Raw genomic sequence first — 20,107 nt, 5'->3', positions numbered from 1 at the left:
TCACCATACCAGCATGATGATCAGTCATCAGTCTCAGTCTTCTACTTGCCCAAGGCAAACAGTATCGTGGCAAGGTTGATGTATATCTAGGTAAGGTACTTTAGGATCCTTCAGGGTTTAAAAAAAAAAAAAAAAAAAAAAAAAAAGAACTGCATTAAATCTGACAGGATGAGAAAGAAGCTGAAGCAGAAAAAAAAGTGTGAGGCTTACACAAGCACCCACACCTTTCTACCCTCCTTCCATGGAGTCTCTGAATCTTATCCACATTTCCTGGAGTCAAACTCCCCTGTGCCAAGCAGCTTTTATGTTCAGTGAGGAGCACGGGGGGATGCAGAGGATTACGCTACATCCTTATGAGCTTCCAGTACTCAGAACCCAAGGACTTCTTATGCTCCTCTGATCAGCCATGTTCAGATGCATATTTAAAAATAAGACAGACACTGAACTCTGTCTTGCCCCCTGAGGGAACTGGAGCCTCCTCTTTCCAAACTGCCAGTTCAGTGCTGCAGGGAATAGGCAGCCTGGTGTCAGCTCCAATATAGTTTTTAAAATGAAAGGAATGCAAACGAAGGGGACAGAAGAGAGGAGAGGAAGGAGAGAGAGGGTGCAGAGACACTGGAAGGAAGCAGGTGAAAAAATGAAGACAGAGGGGAAAGGAAAAATCTGAGCCCACACTCTAGAAAGAGGTGAGTAAATAAAGAGATAATAGGAGAAGGAGGTAGCAAAACCAGGCAATAGCATATGTCCAGCTTGCTTGTACATACTACAAGAAAAATCCTATAGGTGGCCAGAACTGCTCTTGATCGGTAGTGAGGAAGATATCAGTCACTTACAGTGATATCACTGAGCCACACATAGTTTTTCAAATATACATGAAGTACCCATAGCTTGAGTTTCAATCACAGAACATCACAGAAGAGCCCTGGAACAATCCACCCTTGCCTACAGCTCAAACATTTGCTATGCACTGTCCTGACTTAATGAAGACCCACCCCCATGCTAGCATGGCATTTGTAATGATCTTGAATTTGGCACACCACAAAATAAAATAAAACAAACCAAAAATACGATGGAGAAAATAACTTGGCAGTGCTACACAGCACTTGATTCTGGTCCCAGAGGGTCAAAATGGGCATTCCTCAATCTTCATGTTTCTAGATCCTGCCCAATACGGTTGGCAAATTTCTAGTGTTAAGCTTAAGAGAAGGATACTGGATAGTTAACCTCAGGGAAACAGTTTTGAAAACCTTAAGATATTGTTGGTCTAAAAAAAAAAAAAAAAAAAAAAAAAAAGAACCAATCAAGTGCACACCTAGAAGTAAACTTGTGAATAAGAAATGCCAAGTCAGAAATTAAAACGACAGGTTCTTATAGCTCTACAACATGCAATTCCAGAAGCTTGTCAAAACTTCAGTGACACTTGAGAAATTTGTGCCAAGAAAAAGAAATGTTTCCAACTGTTGATTCAGAGGCAATTATCAGGAAGAACGCGAGCTTGCCTGAGGTGAAACACGCAGCGAGCTTACCATCCTGCTGCCAGGATGGACCAGGTACCATGGTCAAGTACAAATCGAAACTGATGAACCCAAGGAAAGTACCAACAGAGAGAGAACAAAGCAAGAACAAAGATGGAACAAGAACCAAGGATCATGAGGAAGAGCAGGCAGGACCCAGATGCACAGTTACAGCCTAGAGGCTTGTGGAGCAGTTCAGAGCCACTGAAGAAATTCCCTTACTTACCTGTTTGGTGGGTCCAAACATCAGTCAGATCCAAACCTGCTGGGGAGATTAATTGCAGACAGGTACAGATAACGCACAATCCTTACAACCTTTTATCCACATGACAGTGTACTAGACTGCTGTGCTTCTCAAAAGAAGATGCCTACTTCAACCTTCAAGCACCACAACACTCCTACTGCTTTATGTTGTCCCTTAAGAAAAGCTTTTCATAGCAGCAATGAAAGCTTTTTGCACTGAACAGCTGGAACCAAAGTCAAAGCACAACCTGGCAGTTTTCTTGGCTGAACAGAGATGCCATTGAATCCGAGCATCACAGGCAAAAAGCCCATATTGACAAAGGTTTGAGACAGTGGTTCGAGATATTAAGAGTCAGAACTGCAATTTGCAGGATTTACAGGAAGAATATTTTGAACCTTATCCTTCTGCTACAGCTGGCATCCAGAGATTATCTCCCTTACTTCTCTCCTTTAAATAATTTTTTTGTAACACCTATCAAAGCCACCATCTTCCCAGCAGGAGCGACCAGGACTTGCTGTCAGGTCTCCTCAGATGCTCAGATTAGCTAGCTCTCTTCTCCATGTGGGAACTCGCAGATCCCACAGCTTAGTGAAGCAAGGGTTTGGATCTGAGATGCAAGTTTCCATGAGGGGATTTCTGTTATTATAGCAGATCTGGTTCCAGACACAGCCACTGTGAACTATATGACAGGATATGAATCCTCTTCTATCTATTCCTGCTGTGTGATCTCACTCTCGATTTCTTCACGCCCCCTTTTCTCTATAGTATTGCAATACTTCATTGATTCAACACAATCGACAAGAGAGCATGAAGGCAGAGGCAGACTCTCAGACTGGAACAGCTGGTTTTCTTGATGGCACCATGTCCCAAAGAGAGGTAAGGAATCACAAGAAAAGAGACTGCTTATTCTCAACAGCAAACAACTCCACACCGGAGAAGAAAGCACAACCCTGCTGACTGCGAGAAAAAAGCAGCAGTGGGATTTTGAATATATTGCACACTCCTTGATGGATCATGCCCGAAGATTTTGTGGGAAAGCAAAGCACAGAGGAAACCATGCTTCAAAGCCTATCACTGTACCCACAGGGCCTGTGAAACCTTTATAAATACAATCCCCTGCTATACTGTCCAAAGGCTACATGCAGACTTGCTGACATGACCAATTCCTCAACGGCCACACTCCACAACTACTACGCCCCACTCCCATTAAGCTTTGGAATAAGCTCCTGTCAGTCATGCCAAAGTGGGCTTAATGATAGATAGACAAGGTTGACCAGTGAGGCCTGAAAAAGATGGTCAAAAGTCATTGACCCTGTGACCAAGCTCTGAACAAAGACTGATAGACATAATAACCACCCACGTCACAGCCAACGACTACACTGAGTACCCACCTGTGAGTTGACAAACCTTAGGCTATTCCACTCAAACAGTTGTCTGTCAACTAGGCCTTTGACATAGGAGCACAACATTGCAAAGTTTCCTCTTCCCTCATCTCAAACGCTGTCCTGACTCAACACGCAGCAGCAAAAAAAGCTACCGAGGAACTGACAATCGCCTGCCTGCTGATCAGTAGGAGAAGATGCTGAGGCCAGCGAGGATGAGCAGTTGCTCTGGTCCCTAGAGGTTAAGTTTCCCAAGCATGAAACACTTGACTGAACAACACAAAGAGAGTTTCAGGAAGCAAGACCACAAACTACCTTAAATCCATGAGCTCTTTTCTTCTTCCAGGTTGCTCACACCTAATACCATATCTTTTATCTCATCCTAAAATAAGAGAACATGCATTAAAGGATCAGGCTATTAACTTCTGAAAGCTCAGCCCTTGCCGTAGCCCTCTCTTGCAACAAGGGGTTTGCTTCCATTTCTCAAAAGCAAAGAATGAAATCAATACTTGGACAGAGAAGGCATATTCCAAAGGACAATCCCTAAAAACAAGGCTGCTCTCAGTTGCTGCAGTGCCACCCTTGTTGAGTCTCTCCAGTGAAGCTGATTACAGCGGTAAACACAAGTCAGCCCCTTAAACATTTACGCAAGCCAGAATCTTCAAGGGGAAATAGGCCATTTCATGAGCAGCAAAACAGAAGTCACTCGGATTCCTCCAGATTCGTGTCTCAAAGTTAAGTTCCTCTGTGACCAAACTGATGTCTAATAAAGGGTGAGTCAATACCATTCCCCCCTGCACAAGCACCGTTGGGGTCCCTTCCCTCCACCTAATTGCCTGCCTTCACAAGATATACAGGAACTTATTACTTCAGAGCCTTTGTGCCTTCTGAGGAACATCACTGGTTCAGAGCAAGCAGAGAGTAGGACAGAAACCAGGCTCATGGACGCACAACATGGTTCCATGAGTCCCGTTTCCTTAATCAGAGTAAAACTCCACACACAGCTAGGAGGGAGCCATACATTCAGGGGAAGTGCTGGCACATTAAACACAGAACAGTGTTACCCGTGCCACCTGAGCAGGCTCTGCCCTGCTTTCCGGGGGCTGTTCTGTATATGGCAAAGCTCCTGACCTTCCAACATCTGTTCAGTTTTTATACAAAAGCAAGTCAGGGCCCTGTAAGACAGTACAACATCTTTGTTGACATTTCAGTCCCTGAGAGAGAAGCTCTCCTTTGGCTTTGTGTCAGCCACCTTTGGCTATGTCAGAAAATAGCGCGTAGCCTGTTCTCTCAAGCAAAGCTGTTTGCCTGTGCAAAGGTTCCCGGCAAACAGACAGGAGGCAGCAGCTGGAGAAAGGAGACCTGGGATCACTGCACACAATCTCACCTTTTATTATTTATCCACATTTACTGAATACAGCCTGGCTCTAATCCATCAATGCAAGAAACCTGCTAATACACCTACAGGATTGGAGAGACTTTCTTGCATTTGATGGGGCTCTATTGAAGCAAATGTCAAGGCTCAGCAAAACAAGGTGGCTGTAGAAACTGTCTCACACAGCCTGGGATCTCTCTGGCTCATCTCCCAACCAGCATACATTTGACAATGCGTTAAACAAGGAACTTGAGAGCATTCTGTTGTCTCAAGTTCATGCCATGGCTTTGTGTGTGCATAACCCCCACATCAGGACAAGCTTGAACAAAGTATGATTTTCACATTTAATAATTTCCAAAAAGCTTGCTCTTCTTGAACAAAGTGGCACCCCATGGGCCTCAAGATGTTTGCTAAAGGCTGAAAAGAGGGGAATTCATTAGAACATTACACCATGTCTATCCTCTGCTTCTGCTCCAGAGAGGTCAATCTGGAGCCTGTACAGATGCTTTAAGGTTGTCTTTTGCAGAACAATGACGTAGTCACTGATGCAGTACAAGCTCTCCACAAAAATTTCTCTAGTGCACTCCAGCCCTATAACAGTGCCTTTGTCATGTCAGCTAATGGTACACACAGCTGGGAAGAATCCTACCTGGATCACAGCGTTCAACACATTTTTCAAAGGCTGTCTACTTCTACAAGACTTGAGAAGATTTCCTGAGCCTCAGGGTACTCCTGAACACACTTAGGTTTGGTACTAAAAGACGAAATTCAACTTTGATGTGCCACAGGAAGTTAAAGAGTATTGCCAACATCCTAGGGCCCAGCAATATTATGGAGCTTGTTAAATGATGATAATCCTAAGTAGACTACCTTCAGCACTAGTGAAGACAAAAGCTCTCAACTGTTCCTGCTGATAAGGCCTGAGGGAACCTCTTGTGTTCAAACTCAGCAATTGGTGTACACCTGAATCCATGAGAAGACCCAGCAGTCATGTGTCAGAGAGCCCTGAGGGTTGTTAGAAGTACCCATATAATTTACTGACATACTGTGTTTAGCTGCAGCCAGTGCCTCAAAAGAAGTATACGTTTTCTCCCTTCTTCTGTCCATGAAAAGGAATCAGCAGAAGTGGTCAAACATGGAATTAAAACAGCATTGAGATGGGACAAAGAAACAGTAATTCAGTCTCCTTTCCAACTCCTTTGGAGGGATCAACAAGTCTCCATATCATATCTATAACCAGAAATTCTCCTATTCTGTCAAAGACCTGATTTCATAAAGTTATGAAGTACATAATTGAACAGAGTATATTACTTGTCCTACTGCCTCACCCAGCAGATAAAAACCTCAATTCTTTGATATTTAGAAACTTTCGGATTTTTTTTTTTTAATCTTATGCCAATACACTCCTCTAAATTACACAGTTCTTCCTGATGTTTATACCACAAAGATGTGTTTACTTACACTTTTCTTCTGAACTTCTCTCTGATCCTGAAGCATGCAGATAATCACTTTGACAACTATAGTTTCAACCCTCAATCCAAAGGCTTACAGTCCTATCAGTGAAGAGACTCTCGTAGAAGAATGCCTTTTAAACAGCAGCAGTGCAGGGACCCATCATGTAGCTGGGCACTGCTTGTCTGATACCTTAACAGGCAGCCATACAGAACCCACAAATGAGTTCAGTCCAGTATCACTTACCTATTTCCATGATAGTCAAGAGATCACTACATAGAAAAACCTCAAGAACAAAAAGAAGGTGCTGTTAATGTAACATCTAAAGAAGTTGTATCCTAGACAGAAACTTAATTGCTTAAGTAGCTGAGCTGGAGTACCGCACAGTACTAAAGAAGAGAATAAACTCAGAACAACTGCAAGTCATGAGTAGGAAACATCATTCAGAAAATAAGACAAATGTCAAAATTTTACAGCAGTCTGGTTCGAATGAAAGGGGGGAAAAGATGTTGCAGCTGCTATCATCTCACAAATTTTTAAGCTTGCTTTTTGTTCAGTTATCTGATTTCCTGAGGATATATATACTGTGAATGAAACTTCAAATAAGCAGAAAGGAGATTTGAAGATCCAGGATTCTGTACAGGTGCAAGTAACTGCAATGGGAAGGTACCATCTCAGACCTGGCAGGACACTGCCACCTGCCAAAGGCTTGCATGACCTGGATAAGTTGGTGCTCCCTTCAGTTTTTAAGACAGTGTCTACAGCATACAAATCACCAGAACACTTGAAATCACCCTCATCAGCAAATTCAAAGAGGAATCCAGGGAACAAGTAAAGAAAGAAAAACATTTTCCATTTCCACATGAAACACTTATGTCAGGATTGAAGCACACACTCCAGAGAGGAAGCTGGAATGATCACTGTGCACACTTCGAACTGTTCATGAGCTAAAAAAAATAAATAAATCTCACGATCTTCTTTCACCAATGTTAAATCCATTCTGAGAAGGGAACTAGCTACCTGCAAACACACAAAAATGCTACAGATGTAGTGGTGATTGTTCAGAGCTCCCAGTCCCTCAATAAAACAACAGTGTAATAATGCTTTACTAATAGACCAAACCAAGTAACCCTTAGCTTTCCGTTACACAGCTCAGTGAAGTAACCCAACAGATGAGCTGCTCGGAAAAATAAACCCAGTCCTTGTGGGCAGCAAACATGGACTGATAAACCGAGTGGGAGAGAATGCAGAGGCAGATGGGTAGAGGTAATCGGAAATGACAGAAAGATAAGCAGGCAGAGGGCAAGCAGAGAGCTTGAAGGACAGAGGCAGAAGAGCTGAGACTTTACAGCATACAGATATTTGAAAAGTTAAACCAACAGCTTTCCAATAGCATTATTTTAAAAATCATTCCCCCTAATATATGCAGGGAACCAGCTGCTTGCAAAATGACCTTTAAACCCTACCTACCGTACCTTATTAGACTAATTCAGAGCTGGAGGTTGGCTGATCCTGAAATCCATTTATACAGGACAAACAGGCATTCAGCAGGGACAAAGAGCGAACACATTGTCAAAATAATTTTGTCTGCATTTCTGGATGCACACTTGGGCTTAACACAGTAGAGCAGCGCGCTTCTCCAACTTCAGAAACAAGAACATACATGAGACATTGCAGCACCATCCTAACTCAAGGCTTCACTACCTGCTTCCTTCACATTACAAAGGTAACAAACTCTAATTTCAACAAGTGGTGGCTTTCTGAACAGCTTCAGTGAATGCAGCGGTCTTTAATAGTCTTCCACCAACTCTTAAAGGCCTCCAACAAAGGCCTCTAACCAAAAAAGATGTTATAACCAAAAGAAGGTTTCTTGCCAACAGATGAAAATATCAGCAGCAGAGCTAACTCTAGCACTTATTCAGATCACTGTAACATGTCTTCAGCATGTCTTATTCCTCTATTTGAAGCACTGGTGTCCATAGAGGTCACTTAAACTGGCTTGAGAAAGTCTAGCTAGGACTGATAGCTTTAAATTGCTTTGGAAGCATCACAAGTATACTAGGAAATATCTCCAGACAAGGAGGCCTGTTGGGCAGACAGACAGTGTCACAGCAGGGTGAAAACCACAAATAATTAATGCAGGCATGATGCAGAAAGAAACCTCCCTTCAAAGTTTAGATTTTGTAACAGATGAATGCTCCACAGTCTTGGACAGAGAAGCTCTGTGGAGAGAACAAACGCTAGCAAGCAGCATCAGGGCAACTTCCGCAAGCCTTCTCCTCCAACATGCCATAACTCTGACGAGAAAAGGATTGGCTTACTACTAATAGGAGGGCTCATCCATCATTCATTAACTTCCCAAGTTCTCTTTGGCACTGCAAAGAAAGGCTAGTTAGAGCAGTCTTGCTTGCTTGGTAGCAACTCTTCCACTGGATTGGGACCAATGCCACCTGAATAGCCCCTGTACATGCTATCTGCACAGACTCATTCAGCTGATTGGTGAAGGCTTTAAATCCTATTAGTCCTCAAGGCATTCAGCCCCCAGACCTGCTAACAAAAATAGCTGATGGATAGTGTATGGAAGCTGCAAACTGCATGTAGCAGGAAAGCTGTGCAGTCCCGCACAGACTACAACCAACAAGGAGCGTAACAAATCTTTAGTTTCCCCAGTTTGTCATGAAGACTTTGGCATCACTGATATAATTCTCCAAGTTATAGCCAAGTTGCCAGAGAAAGGATCTAACATTAGCACGGAAGTTATGGAAGTCAGGGCCATTTTGGAACTTCTTGGGAGTCTGAAGGCATTTGACCACTGACCTTGTGCTTCTAACCAGCAGTTGCTATCGACAGCAATTTTTGTGGATCTGTTTCAATCTAGCTTCAGCACCAAAACACATAGTTTAAAAATTGGAAATCAACTTCTTTCTGTCCAAGACTGCTTGGTCATCAGTCTCCTGGAATTAATCTGAGTAAGAATTTCCACTTCCAACTTGCCAATACAGTGCTACAAATCTTTTGTGAAAAAATCTGGCATTAGAACAGCATGATGTATCGCAACACTCACTCACCCCCAAGCAACTATTTCCCATACTAGATAAGCCCAACTGAACACAGGCTACAGTTCTCAGGAAAACTCCATCTAACACACCATACAGAGAACACAGAACTAGAGAAAACTGTTAGATACAGCAGATCCATGTAGGTCCCACTACAAAAGAGAAATAATTTTTGAAAAGAGAGAAAACAATACATCAGAGAAACTCATTCCTTTCCTGATAGTGCTTGGTCCTACTTTGCTTGAAATTTTGATACCCAACTTCAAATGAGTCTTTTCAGATTCACCTACTCAAAGACCACATCACCAAGTCAGCTATGACTTCCTATTCCTGACTGGCTAGGTCTTATAGTATTTTTATTATAGCAACATTTTTAGAATGTTTTAAAGAGGTTCTGGCAAACTAAGTTTTAAAACAAGAACAACTGTAGCACAGACCACATTTTAGAAGTAACAAAATACTAAAAAGTTAAACCTCAGAAATTGTAATGGCATTCTGACTTCTTTCCCTCTTTTAACAAAGTCGCTTTCAAAACCATCTGTGAAACACGCATATTTAGATTAACTTTACCTGTAAGTATATCTGAGATCAGAACCATCAAGCGAGAAATTAGACCCAAAGGCAATTCTGCCTCACTGTAACAATGTCAAAAAAACAAACAAATAAAAATCAGAAAACCAAAAATAAATGCACATGGATTGTGCGTTTAACTGTTAGACAACAGATTGTTTTTGAGAAGAGAAATGGGGTCAGAAGTCCTCCTTCCAGACCAGGCAACGGATACTAGAACTTCAGAGGAAAAGATGATGCAGAGTATGGACTAAGTATCTCTGGAAGAGGAGCCTTGAAGCACAGCCAAGAGAGCAGAAAAGTTTTAAGCTTATTTATGCTCTTGTTTTCTTCAAAAATGACAAACTCCAGGAGGTGCCACATTTGGGCTGTATGTGAACTGCAAACAGCAGACAGAGAAAGGTACTTGTTTGCGTGGGTTAATAAGTGCTGACGACATGGCAGGCTGTGGGGAACATCAGGCCTTCGTGAAGTGCTGAGACATAGAGCAAATAAAGAACGTATGCCTCCAGTTTCATAAATACCAGGTATAGGCAGCAGCCATTTTCACTTTAAGTAGGCCAGCATTTTACTCTGGGACAAGCCTCATATATTAAGATGGTGGTTTATGTCCTCTCACACAGCTCTGTATTTGTAGTTTATCCACTGATGAACTTTTGAGGATATGAAGTGTTGTATATAGACCCAAGACTTGCCATAACCAAGAACTGCTGCTTTAAAAATCAAAACAATAACTGTTTCCATCTGTTATAATTAGAAGCAAAATATGGATGCTTTTCACCTTTGCAAATAACAGGTCAGGGTATGCTTGGGTACAGTTAATCCACTGCTGCTCTCCTCTATGTTTATGACTAAACAAGCAGCAGCTGCCTGCAGCTTGTGGCCTCTCCACCAACTCCCTTGTGGGGGCCATTTATTGAGTCATAAACTCCTCTGATAGTGTTATCACCACAGGATTTGCACAAATACAGGTTGGAAGAAAGAAAGATTAAAAAAAGAGAATTGGCTTGACAGAGAAGGCAAGAAAAACACTTTACAGATATGTCTGCTTTAAGCAAGGACTGACTGACAAAATGCAGGGCAGACATACACCTGGCTGAGGATGGCTGGCCATATCATCCTCCAGATATGAAACACACAGATTTAACTGAAACTACAAAGCTGAGTTTCAGAAAGCTCAAACAACCCTAAATCCTTCCAAGTTAGCTATATTGCATTTCAAGTAGCATACTGTGTGATATACTTATATCTCCTCAATGAGACTTCAACAGCTAAGATCTATGTCTGCAGAATCCCGGGGGAGGAGAAATCCCGGCATTTCTCAAGTACAGATATGGACCTCACTATACCTGACCAAAATTTACCTTCCCCAGCCACACACACTGACTGCTACTCTCTACCCCGATAACCAAACAGTCTAGAAAGCAATCTGCAATCCATCAGAATGGAAACAACTTTTTAACAAGAGCCTAACGATCCAGAATGATCAGAGATACCTGCAGCGCAGTCCATGGCATCCAACGCATCCCAAAGCTGTTTCTCTTTAGCAGAGAGAGATTCAGGTTGCAGAAACGACAGCTCCCAGCAGGCCATGCTTCACCAGGATCCAAAATGCTCGAGTGAAACTGCTCCACCAGGATGGGACACTGCATGACTACCTGTGGCATCTTCTCAGCAATCTAGGTCACTGCCCGCAGATTAGAGATGAACTTCCAGCAGAGTTGCAATGCTTCGCTTTGTGTGCCAAATGGGAACTGGGCTTTCACAGGGATCACTTGGAAAAGTATGCGCAGTAAATTGACCACATTCGTTTTTATTATAATCAAGGGCAAAGGTGAATGCAGTCAACTCAAGGGTATGTTAAAAATCTACCTCCGCTGGAAACCAGTCAATCAGTGTTTTGCAAGGGCTTGTTTGCATAGCAGAGTGACTCTCAGTAAACGAGTATGAATTTTCCCTGCACTTAGATTACGAATGCAGAATGTTCATATACAGGGAAGTTGCTGTAGCATAAACTCACTCACCAGTTTATTGCATTGTCATTTCCTTATGTAGACAAGCCCTAAAGCCTTGATAGAAGTAGGTTTACCTTTGCCTGTTAGGAATAGCAGACTCTTGAGAAGCTGGACGCAGAATAGGGAGAAAGAGTGCAGAATTACAAATGGCTCCTAGCTCAATGTATACAGCTCCTATTGACAAGGGAATACATGTGTCTGAGTATGCAGCTCTTTATAGCTTGGTTTGGCCAGGAGCTAGAGCGCAAAAATTTCACCTTGGTCCTTCTGTGAAAGACAGGCACCTAGAGACAGTAAGAAAACACTTGGAAAGAAAGAGATACATGCTCTTCACTAACAGACATTTTTCTGCACACAGTTGTAAGAAGCAGGTTCTGTTTGAAATCCCAAATCACATTAATACATGGTCACCAGAGGCCACATTTTTCAAGTGGCAGCTGGTTGGAGATTCCCTGGTATAAGCACCAATTACATAATAAATTAACCAACTAAAATCCGATGGAAATTCAGATCTGCCTACTGGTGTGAACAGGACATAAGGGAAGCAGAATGGGTCACACCTATTCTGAAAAGCCTGCATGTGAGTGCATATTTGTGGGGGGAGGGAAGCAATTCTCTAATAGGACTCAGACTTAAAAAATAATTTGTTTTTCCCTTCCATCTGGACTCAAAGTAAGAAATTACTCAGATTTCCACTGCCCACTCTCCTTTTCCTTCCACACCCTCTTCTCATTGGCATGAGATAAAACCTTAGGGAAACAGCAGCAGCAATTTTCAATTCTCATTATCTAACGGCAGCAGTAGCTCTTGGTGAAACTTGCGGTCAATAAACTACAGGCAATTTTAAAAGACACAATGGGAACTGCCCCTCCCACAGATGTCCCATTATCCCAGCTTTTATTAGATTTAAAGCCAGCGATTTTTATGTTGTAGCTGAAGTTCTACAGAGCCACGAAAACAGACCACCAGAAAAGATAAAACACTCCTAAATTAAACAGGAGACATTACAGTAACATTCTCTAAACTCAGAGAGCTTCCACAGAAGCAAAGCACAGGATGCAACAAGAAACCCAGAGCCTAAGCAGGCTGACGCCGCTGCAGCGAGCCAATGGCGACAATACCAAAATTTAACATTCAGGATGGTATCAATGGCAAAGTTAGGTTAGGCAGGGCAAGTTGAAAGTATACTAGGTGGACAATCAGAGCAGGATCCTGCTCCCATAACTCTATGAACATCCCACTACAGGCATTAACTTTGGAGTTCATGGTCTGGATGTGCTTCCCAAGAAGCAGAGAGAAATACTTACTTGTGGAGAGCAATTCAGCTGACCTGTTTCAGATGACTGTTTTAGGATCAGATGCGCCCTGCTCTAGCGGTACCTGTTCCTCTCCCTTGACTACAAAAGATGCCCTGATGGCCAGAAAATATACAAAACAGGTAACATTAGTTACATCCCTACCATTCCCTGCAATAAAGTAGCCTGTTCCACTAAGAGGGCCTGTACAGGAAATGACTAGAAAATAAATTTCAAAACTCATTAAATGATTACCTCCTGATATATTTGTCTGTGGGGCAGAAGGAACTGAGGGTGCTTCTCAGCTCCTGGCTCAGAGATGTGCACAGCAATAGGCAAAGGGAAACGGGTGCCCAAAGGAACAGTCTCTAACCAACGCAGTAAGGGGGAAGATGGGAAGAATTATTCTCATCCACTGTAAGCTGTAATTTTCAGTCCAGAAATCTAGAGCTTGCTTTCTCTGTGTCTAATGTATACCATGCCCCGGAGACATTTTTACCAGCCATCAAAAGGAACTTGCAGAGAACCAGATGCTTCATTAAAGAATATTCACCAAGCCTTATAAAATCTTCAGTAAAAAGCAGAAGAACAAATCACCAGCATGCAAGTGAGCTGAAGTCACACATCCAGCTTTGATTACAACCTCCTGTACTGGAAAAAAAATTGTGTTTTAAAAAAAAAAAAAAAAAAAAAAAAAAAAAAAGGAAAAAACTACCCAAGAAATCAAGAGATTCTGGCCTCCCTTTTCCACATTCCTCCAACCTGAATTTCCTGAATGAGGAATGCGTGAGACAAAGCCATTTGGTAGAAGATGCTAATTTAAACTTAAAGAAAAATAACAGCTTAAAAGGGAGGAGGGAGTTTTAATCCTTCATGAAAAAACACAACAGCTTGTGATCGCTACATATATCTCAGGAGTCAGAGGACTCAGTAAGAGCAGTGAGGCAAATTGTCAGGGCTTGAGCAGTCCTGGGACAAAAGAAACTACAGAAGATGTAATGCCTTACACAATTTTATTTGAATTTGTACTTGCAGAACCCTCTAGCACCCATATCTAGCTGCAAGGTTTAGTTACCTATTCCTTAGTCTCTCTCACGCCTTCTTAACACATAGCAAGGAGATTTCACCCCTTCTTAAAACACAGCAAGATTTTCTGCCACATTGTCATCATCCACAACAAATTAATGTCCTATGCACTGCTCCTTCCAGGAAGGTTCTGTAACAGTGTGGAAAAAAATTTCTGAACTTCACCAAACACTCTGGGAACCAAGATGACCCCCAGTTTTTGGTTTATAAAGAAAACCTACCAAAAACCCCACCACTACACAAATCCAAAAAAGATCCAAGTTAATAGGATCTTTCACTGCCCTCTGCTGTTACCAGTCATTTAGCTTCCTATTTACTCTTTAATAATGTCGGGCTGGGGCTCAGGGCTGGCAGCATCCCAGCCCCTTTCTCAGGCGGGTTGGAGCCGCAGCTTGCAAATATGCTGAAGTTTAATGCAATCTGTCTTCTTTGGTAATCACATTCCGCCCGCACTGCATGCAATAAAGATGTATTGGTAAATGCATTTGCTAAAGATATACTCCACTGAAAAGGCTACAAGCCTGATTTACAGGAGGCAAGGAGGAGGCATCAGGTAACGCAGCCTGGCAATAGATGCGCCAATGCTTTGCACACAGCAACAGAGGGCATGGATTGTGCAGAGGCAGCACAGGCACCACTTTACTTTAAAGCTGAGAAAGAAAAAGAAACCACACGTTTTGGGAGCTGGGGACTTTAAAGATATCAGAGAAAAGCCCTTTCCCTGGCAGCTTTAACCTTGCTGATTTGCAGACATACAAAGACCTTCTTTGTAAACAGGAAGGAAAAAAATTCCACTAGGACTAGCAACAACATTTGGTCTAATATATCCTGACAATTTTCCCATCTCCTTCTGTCGGGCTTCTTCTGGGAGCCGGCTGGCAGCTTGTTTCATGTTATACTTAAATCAGGCATACAGCTTCCCCTCACAATGCTAATGCGACGGAGAAAGACTGCTTCTATGAAATCTTCATCTCTCCCTCACCCTTTGCATTAGCAATCCTATGAGAGCAGTCTCAGTTTTCTGTTCCCAGAAGGCTCCATCCTTTTCCCCAAATCCACCTTACTATAGTCTCAGCACCTTTTGGAGAATTTTCTACACACACACACCCTGCACCCACCCAAAAGCCTGCCCTTGAGGGTCACCTGACCCACTGAATTCTCATGTGGGCAACAGCATCCTTTACACTCCTGACATCCCAAGCAGCAGTTTATGTCTTACCACTCACTTTTCACAAGACCATATCCTAGTTGTAATGTCCAAATACTTCATTTTTCCTTTCTCCTTCACTTGTTTCAATAGCCAGAAATTCTTCCAAGGTACTGAGCAGCCACTGTCCTAAGGCATCAACAGAATCTACTATGGCTCTGCATCTCAGAAGGAAGAGCCATAAGGCTCGCTTGGCCCCCCACGCAAGACGAACAGTTTTTAGGAGTGTGCAATCTTCTTAACAGGCAGCAGCTTTGCCCAGTAAAGAAGCTTTCCTCATGCAGCAATGAAAGGAAGCAAGACCTCCAACTGCTAAGTCCCATAATGGGAGGATGTTTAGAGCCTGTTCAAAATGTTGCCAATATCAGCAAAATGGATTTGGCTACCATTTGCAAAATACAGCATCCAAGAAGGCAAAACTTGGGCAAATTAGAAACCTAGAAGCATCAGTGCTACTGTTTTGGTGGCAGCTCAGTGTAGCAGGACCCACTGATGAGAGTGAAGCTAGGATATACCACAGTGTGACTGGGAAATGTGGAATGGATGTGGGAAAATGGATCCCAAAGAAAAATTGTGTCCTATGAACACTGCAATTTCACTAACGGACACCACAGCGTTCAGAAACACTTTCCAGAAGAAAACACCATACAAAACAAGACAGCAAAGCCAGCAAGTACAACAGGGGAGTTTTTGTTACCTTCTGAGCTGCACTAACACAGCGCTGATATTCCTTGGCCAGCTCCGAGCATTTGAGCACTTCACGTTTGTTTTCTTGGTAGCACTTCAGAATTTCAGATTGCAGGCTTGCACAGACAGGATCAGTGTTCCTCCTCCTGCAGGGAAAATAAGCACAGAAAGATGCATGAAGAGGAGTTTTCACCCACTTATTACCACTTTACCAGTGACACACAGACTAATCTTGTGTTGGAGTCATCTAGTCCTAATAGAGAGACTGGTGGGAGCAGCAATCAAAGTGGGTCAAATGACCAACAGTGTCTTTCGGCTGAAAAATCCAGGGTACTTAGCAGAAAGAAGGAACACGTTCTTTCTCGGTTGGTGTGGAAGGCTGTTTTACCCTTAGATAAAATATCATCTCTCCTCTGCAGTCAGGAGAAAAAAATCAGTTCCAAGAGGTTCAATGATTTCCCCAACTCACATTGGAAATCTCTGGCAGAACTCAGGAATCCTGGCTGGGCCTGCGCTAGATCTGTAACAGTCTGACAAGCAACTGAACGGACTTGTTGAATAAGCTGCCTCATCTATTGAATTCTCATCTACTTAAACACTTCAAAAAATCCAACATGGTTGGAAGCACTGCAATTCTCCTAGTGACTAGAAAAAAATGGAATAATAGCAAGACCAGATATCTGTTTCTTTGTATTTCTGAAGCAATTAGTACTCATACCCTGTAAATGGCATTGACAGCTACCCAAGAACAATTAGGGATGATGTTCTTATACTCTAATGTGCATGTGTACATATGGCACATCATCAGCAACAGTACCAATAAAGGGGAAGGTCGTTGTAAAACAATACCAGCAACAATGGCACAAACACAGTAACGACAGTGTCATCAGCTGCACAGACAGGCAGACACAAATTGCAGGAATTTGCAGCACAATTGTTGTGGTATGTTTTACCAGAGAACAAGAGAACATATGCTTAGGTGCAGCAATCCTCAGATGCTGCCTCCTAAACCATAAATCCATTTAATACTTTGCATTTTCTGCCCCCATATGCTTAGAGAGATCTGTGCCTAAAAATCAAATGCACTTCTTCCTTCCAAAGCACTTGATGCTACAGGCAGGCATTAATGCCATACTATGATGTATTCATTTCCACAGTAACAACAACAGGTACTCATTCAGCAACAGGGCTTCATAGTGAGACAGACAGAAAACACGACCTGTTCCTGGGCATGTCTCATTCTCTCAGGTGGAACAGATTACTAAGAAACATGAAATCTTAAACCGTTTTTGGAGAGCTCAGAAATAAGCTTCCAAATCATGCTTGTTTTTGTGAGGTGCTCAGGAAGGCAAGTGGAAGGTCCAAAAGAAGAAAAAACAAAAATCCTGTCCTTTCCACATCAGCAACCTGGTTGCTCCCTCAAAATAGTTTGGCTGAGACATACTCTAAATGATACTTCTTCAGTCCTCAGTCTTACTGCCAATATACATGGACAGACTAAGAATTTGGCAGTAACAGTATGACAGCCACACTCTACAACACTGAGGTTTGGATCGGATCAGAAACCACCAAAGATACTATACAGACTTCTCTTTCCACCTCTTCATTAATCTTACAGCTTTTAGAAGAAATTTATTCCATGCATGGTCCCTAGAGGCTAGTATGCATTTCTAATTTCTACGTTCTGTAGCAAATCACCTTTAAAGCCTCTAAAAACCCATATTCTAAAAAATCTTCAAATTTTGGAATAGAAAAGCACCCAGGGAGAGCTTCAGAAACTCATAACATTGGCACTTTGCTTTGTCACTAACTTTAATATCACTCTAATCAAATCAGTGAGACTGTGGAAATTATACCAAACAATACCAGGTCAGGAAATACCACCAAATCCCTCAATTCATTGAAAAATTTAAGACTTTTAAACTCAGCCATGTTAAACTGAAGGGCATTTTGTAATTTGCATGCAGAGAGCTGGAAGAGCAAAAAGGTACAGCATGCCACAGAACAGTGGCATGTGTATTCATCTGAACTGAACAATATGGTAGAAACATCTCAGAAATATTTAGAAGAATGCTTGAGGTTGCCATTGTCAGCATGGAGAGCTATAGGAATTGCGCCTTTTTTTTTTCTTTTTTTTTTTTTGTCTGTTCCTTCACTATCTGTCCTATAGCATCAGTCTTCATTGCCTAGAGTAAATATGAAGCTAGGATCCATCTGTGGGCTCAGGCAGTAGTGCAAAGCCTGTGGCCCTCTTCTTTAGGAGACCCCTTGGTGCTCAACCCACAGCACAGAGACTGCTTAAAAGCCACACAGTGATGAGCGAGAAGCCACAGATTGAGTGTTGCTGCCTGAAGCCTACCAGAGGCAGCACAGAGTGGCATGCATTGCCCAGCAAGTATCTAAATCAGCATTCATACATGCCACTTCCCACAATGCAGAAAGGACTTACTGGGTACCAGGTACCCAGAATCATAACAAGAATATTCTCGTTTATTTCTTCAAAATAAAATCTCAAACTGAGGTTATGCATCAATTGCAGCAGCTTCTCAAAACAGATTTAGAGAAACTAATCAACATAACGCAAAGTTGGTTAAGGTAATTATCAATACAAATTACACAAACCAATATGTTAGCGCATTCACAAGTGAACTGGAAATTCAACAGAACCAGTTATATCCCACTGAGAATGACATTTCACTTTGGAGCAGAAGTAACCATCACTATGCCCCACCATGCAGTATGATCTATGAAACGAAGGGACAAGAAATAAATGTGAGCTCACCATAAGGAGGCATATCCCGCATAGTCTGGGACTACACAAGTCACGCACATCCAGCAGACTAGTTCTGGTACCCATCTGGACAGAAAAGGGGTATCTGAACTGCTTTGGTGAACAATTGCTTGAGGAGCTTTTCTACCAGCACAGCAATCTCTAATCCTGTCCTATATGACTCAAAGGGATGCCACCTTCCAGCTCACATTAAGCCTTTTACCTTTAGGTTGCAACATTTCCACATAAGGGGGACCTACAGCCCTATACACCAGTTGCACCTTACAGTTGTCTGTCTTTACTTGTACATCTCTGAAAGGAAAAAGAATTAAACACAAAAAAACTGATGGAGACCAGCAGTGTCTCACTACAAACATCTCTGTGGAGAGCAATGCCACATTGACTTCCAAAGAAGGTGGACCTTTATCAAGTACCTCCCTTCAACCTCAGCGCAGCTCAAGGCTGTTGGCACTAACTAATCTTTAGGAAAATGCATCTTCTGGACACTCCACTACACTGCTCTTGGTAAACGTCTCATTGTTTGAGGGGTTTTATTATTATTTCTTAAACAATGAGGGGGAAGGAACATGGTGGAGGAGGGATGAGGTTTGAATACATAAAGAGCAGAAGAGCAGTATGCTTTGACCTTTCTTCTAAAATGGGTCACACTTTTAAGCATAATATGCCACCACCAAATACGGTAGACAATTAGCCTCTGTTTAAAATAAAACGTGTTGCAATTGCTACCACTATTATCAAAACAGAGGCTCATTTATAGCGGCTAGGAAAAAGGCAAGAGAGAAAGGCTGGGCTGAGAGGAGCTAGGACAATACCTGTGGACAGGGAAGTATGGGAGATGAGCTCTGACAATACCTCAGAAATAAACACAGGCCATACAGAATATGAAAGATTAAACTAGTAACACATGCTCTCATCTGTTTAAAGGAAGAGGAAAGGAGAAAAGATGACAAGTGGGAAAGAGGAAAGGATTAATCTAGAAATAAAACTCATTAGTAGTCCCGCTCCCATCATAGCGAGGAAAGAAACCTTTGCCTCACCACTGTTCAATGGGAAGGAAGGCAACATACACATGAAATCCATGACTTCAGAGCTTCCTCTCCCCCTCCCATGGAGGGATCTAAATCAGGTCTTTGTCTGGGAAAGAAGGGAGAGGTTTTCTTAAAATGAAACAAAGGGCATCCTTCTCTCTTCTATCCCTTGAGGTAAGACAGAATGAGCATGATCTTGCTGCATTTTGACACACCGAGAGTTACCAAATCCTCTCTATCACTGCGTATTCCCTTTACTTTATTTAATAAATGAAATCTCATCAACTTATCCTTCTTCTATTATCACTGCTGACATCAATCTGATAATATTGGCTTGGCGTGGAATCGTGCTATTATATGTCCTCTTGATATTTAATTTAAGAGAAACGTCTGCAGTGGGGTGAA

At 42.3% G+C, this 20,107-nt stretch overlaps 1 protein-coding gene across 4 annotated transcripts in view; it reads right to left on the bottom strand.

Annotated features, from left to right (window-relative positions):
* CHCHD6 (coiled-coil-helix-coiled-coil-helix domain containing 6) overlaps positions 1-20,107 on the bottom strand; it is a 115,871-nt gene that overhangs the window by 22,204 nt on the left and 73,560 nt on the right. For 3 of the 4 annotated variants that reach the window (XR_007509257.1, XM_049826165.1, XM_049826166.1), the window contains one exon: positions 15,894-16,029. Coding sequence is in view for 2 of the 4 variants with exons in the window: in XM_049826165.1 (XP_049682122.1) it covers positions 15,894-16,029 (136 nt within the window). In the remaining 2 variants the exon portion in view is untranslated. Of the gene's footprint in view, positions 1-15,893; positions 16,030-20,107 lie in introns of those variants that run through there. The other variant, XR_007509256.1, reaches the window with a different exon arrangement.

This window comes from Accipiter gentilis, chromosome 23 (assembly GCF_929443795.1).
Source record: "Accipiter gentilis chromosome 23, bAccGen1.1, whole genome shotgun sequence".
In the NCBI taxonomy this organism is placed as follows: Eukaryota; Metazoa; Chordata; class Aves; order Accipitriformes; family Accipitridae; genus Astur; species Astur gentilis.
This window is presented reverse-complemented; position numbering and strand designations above follow the sequence as displayed.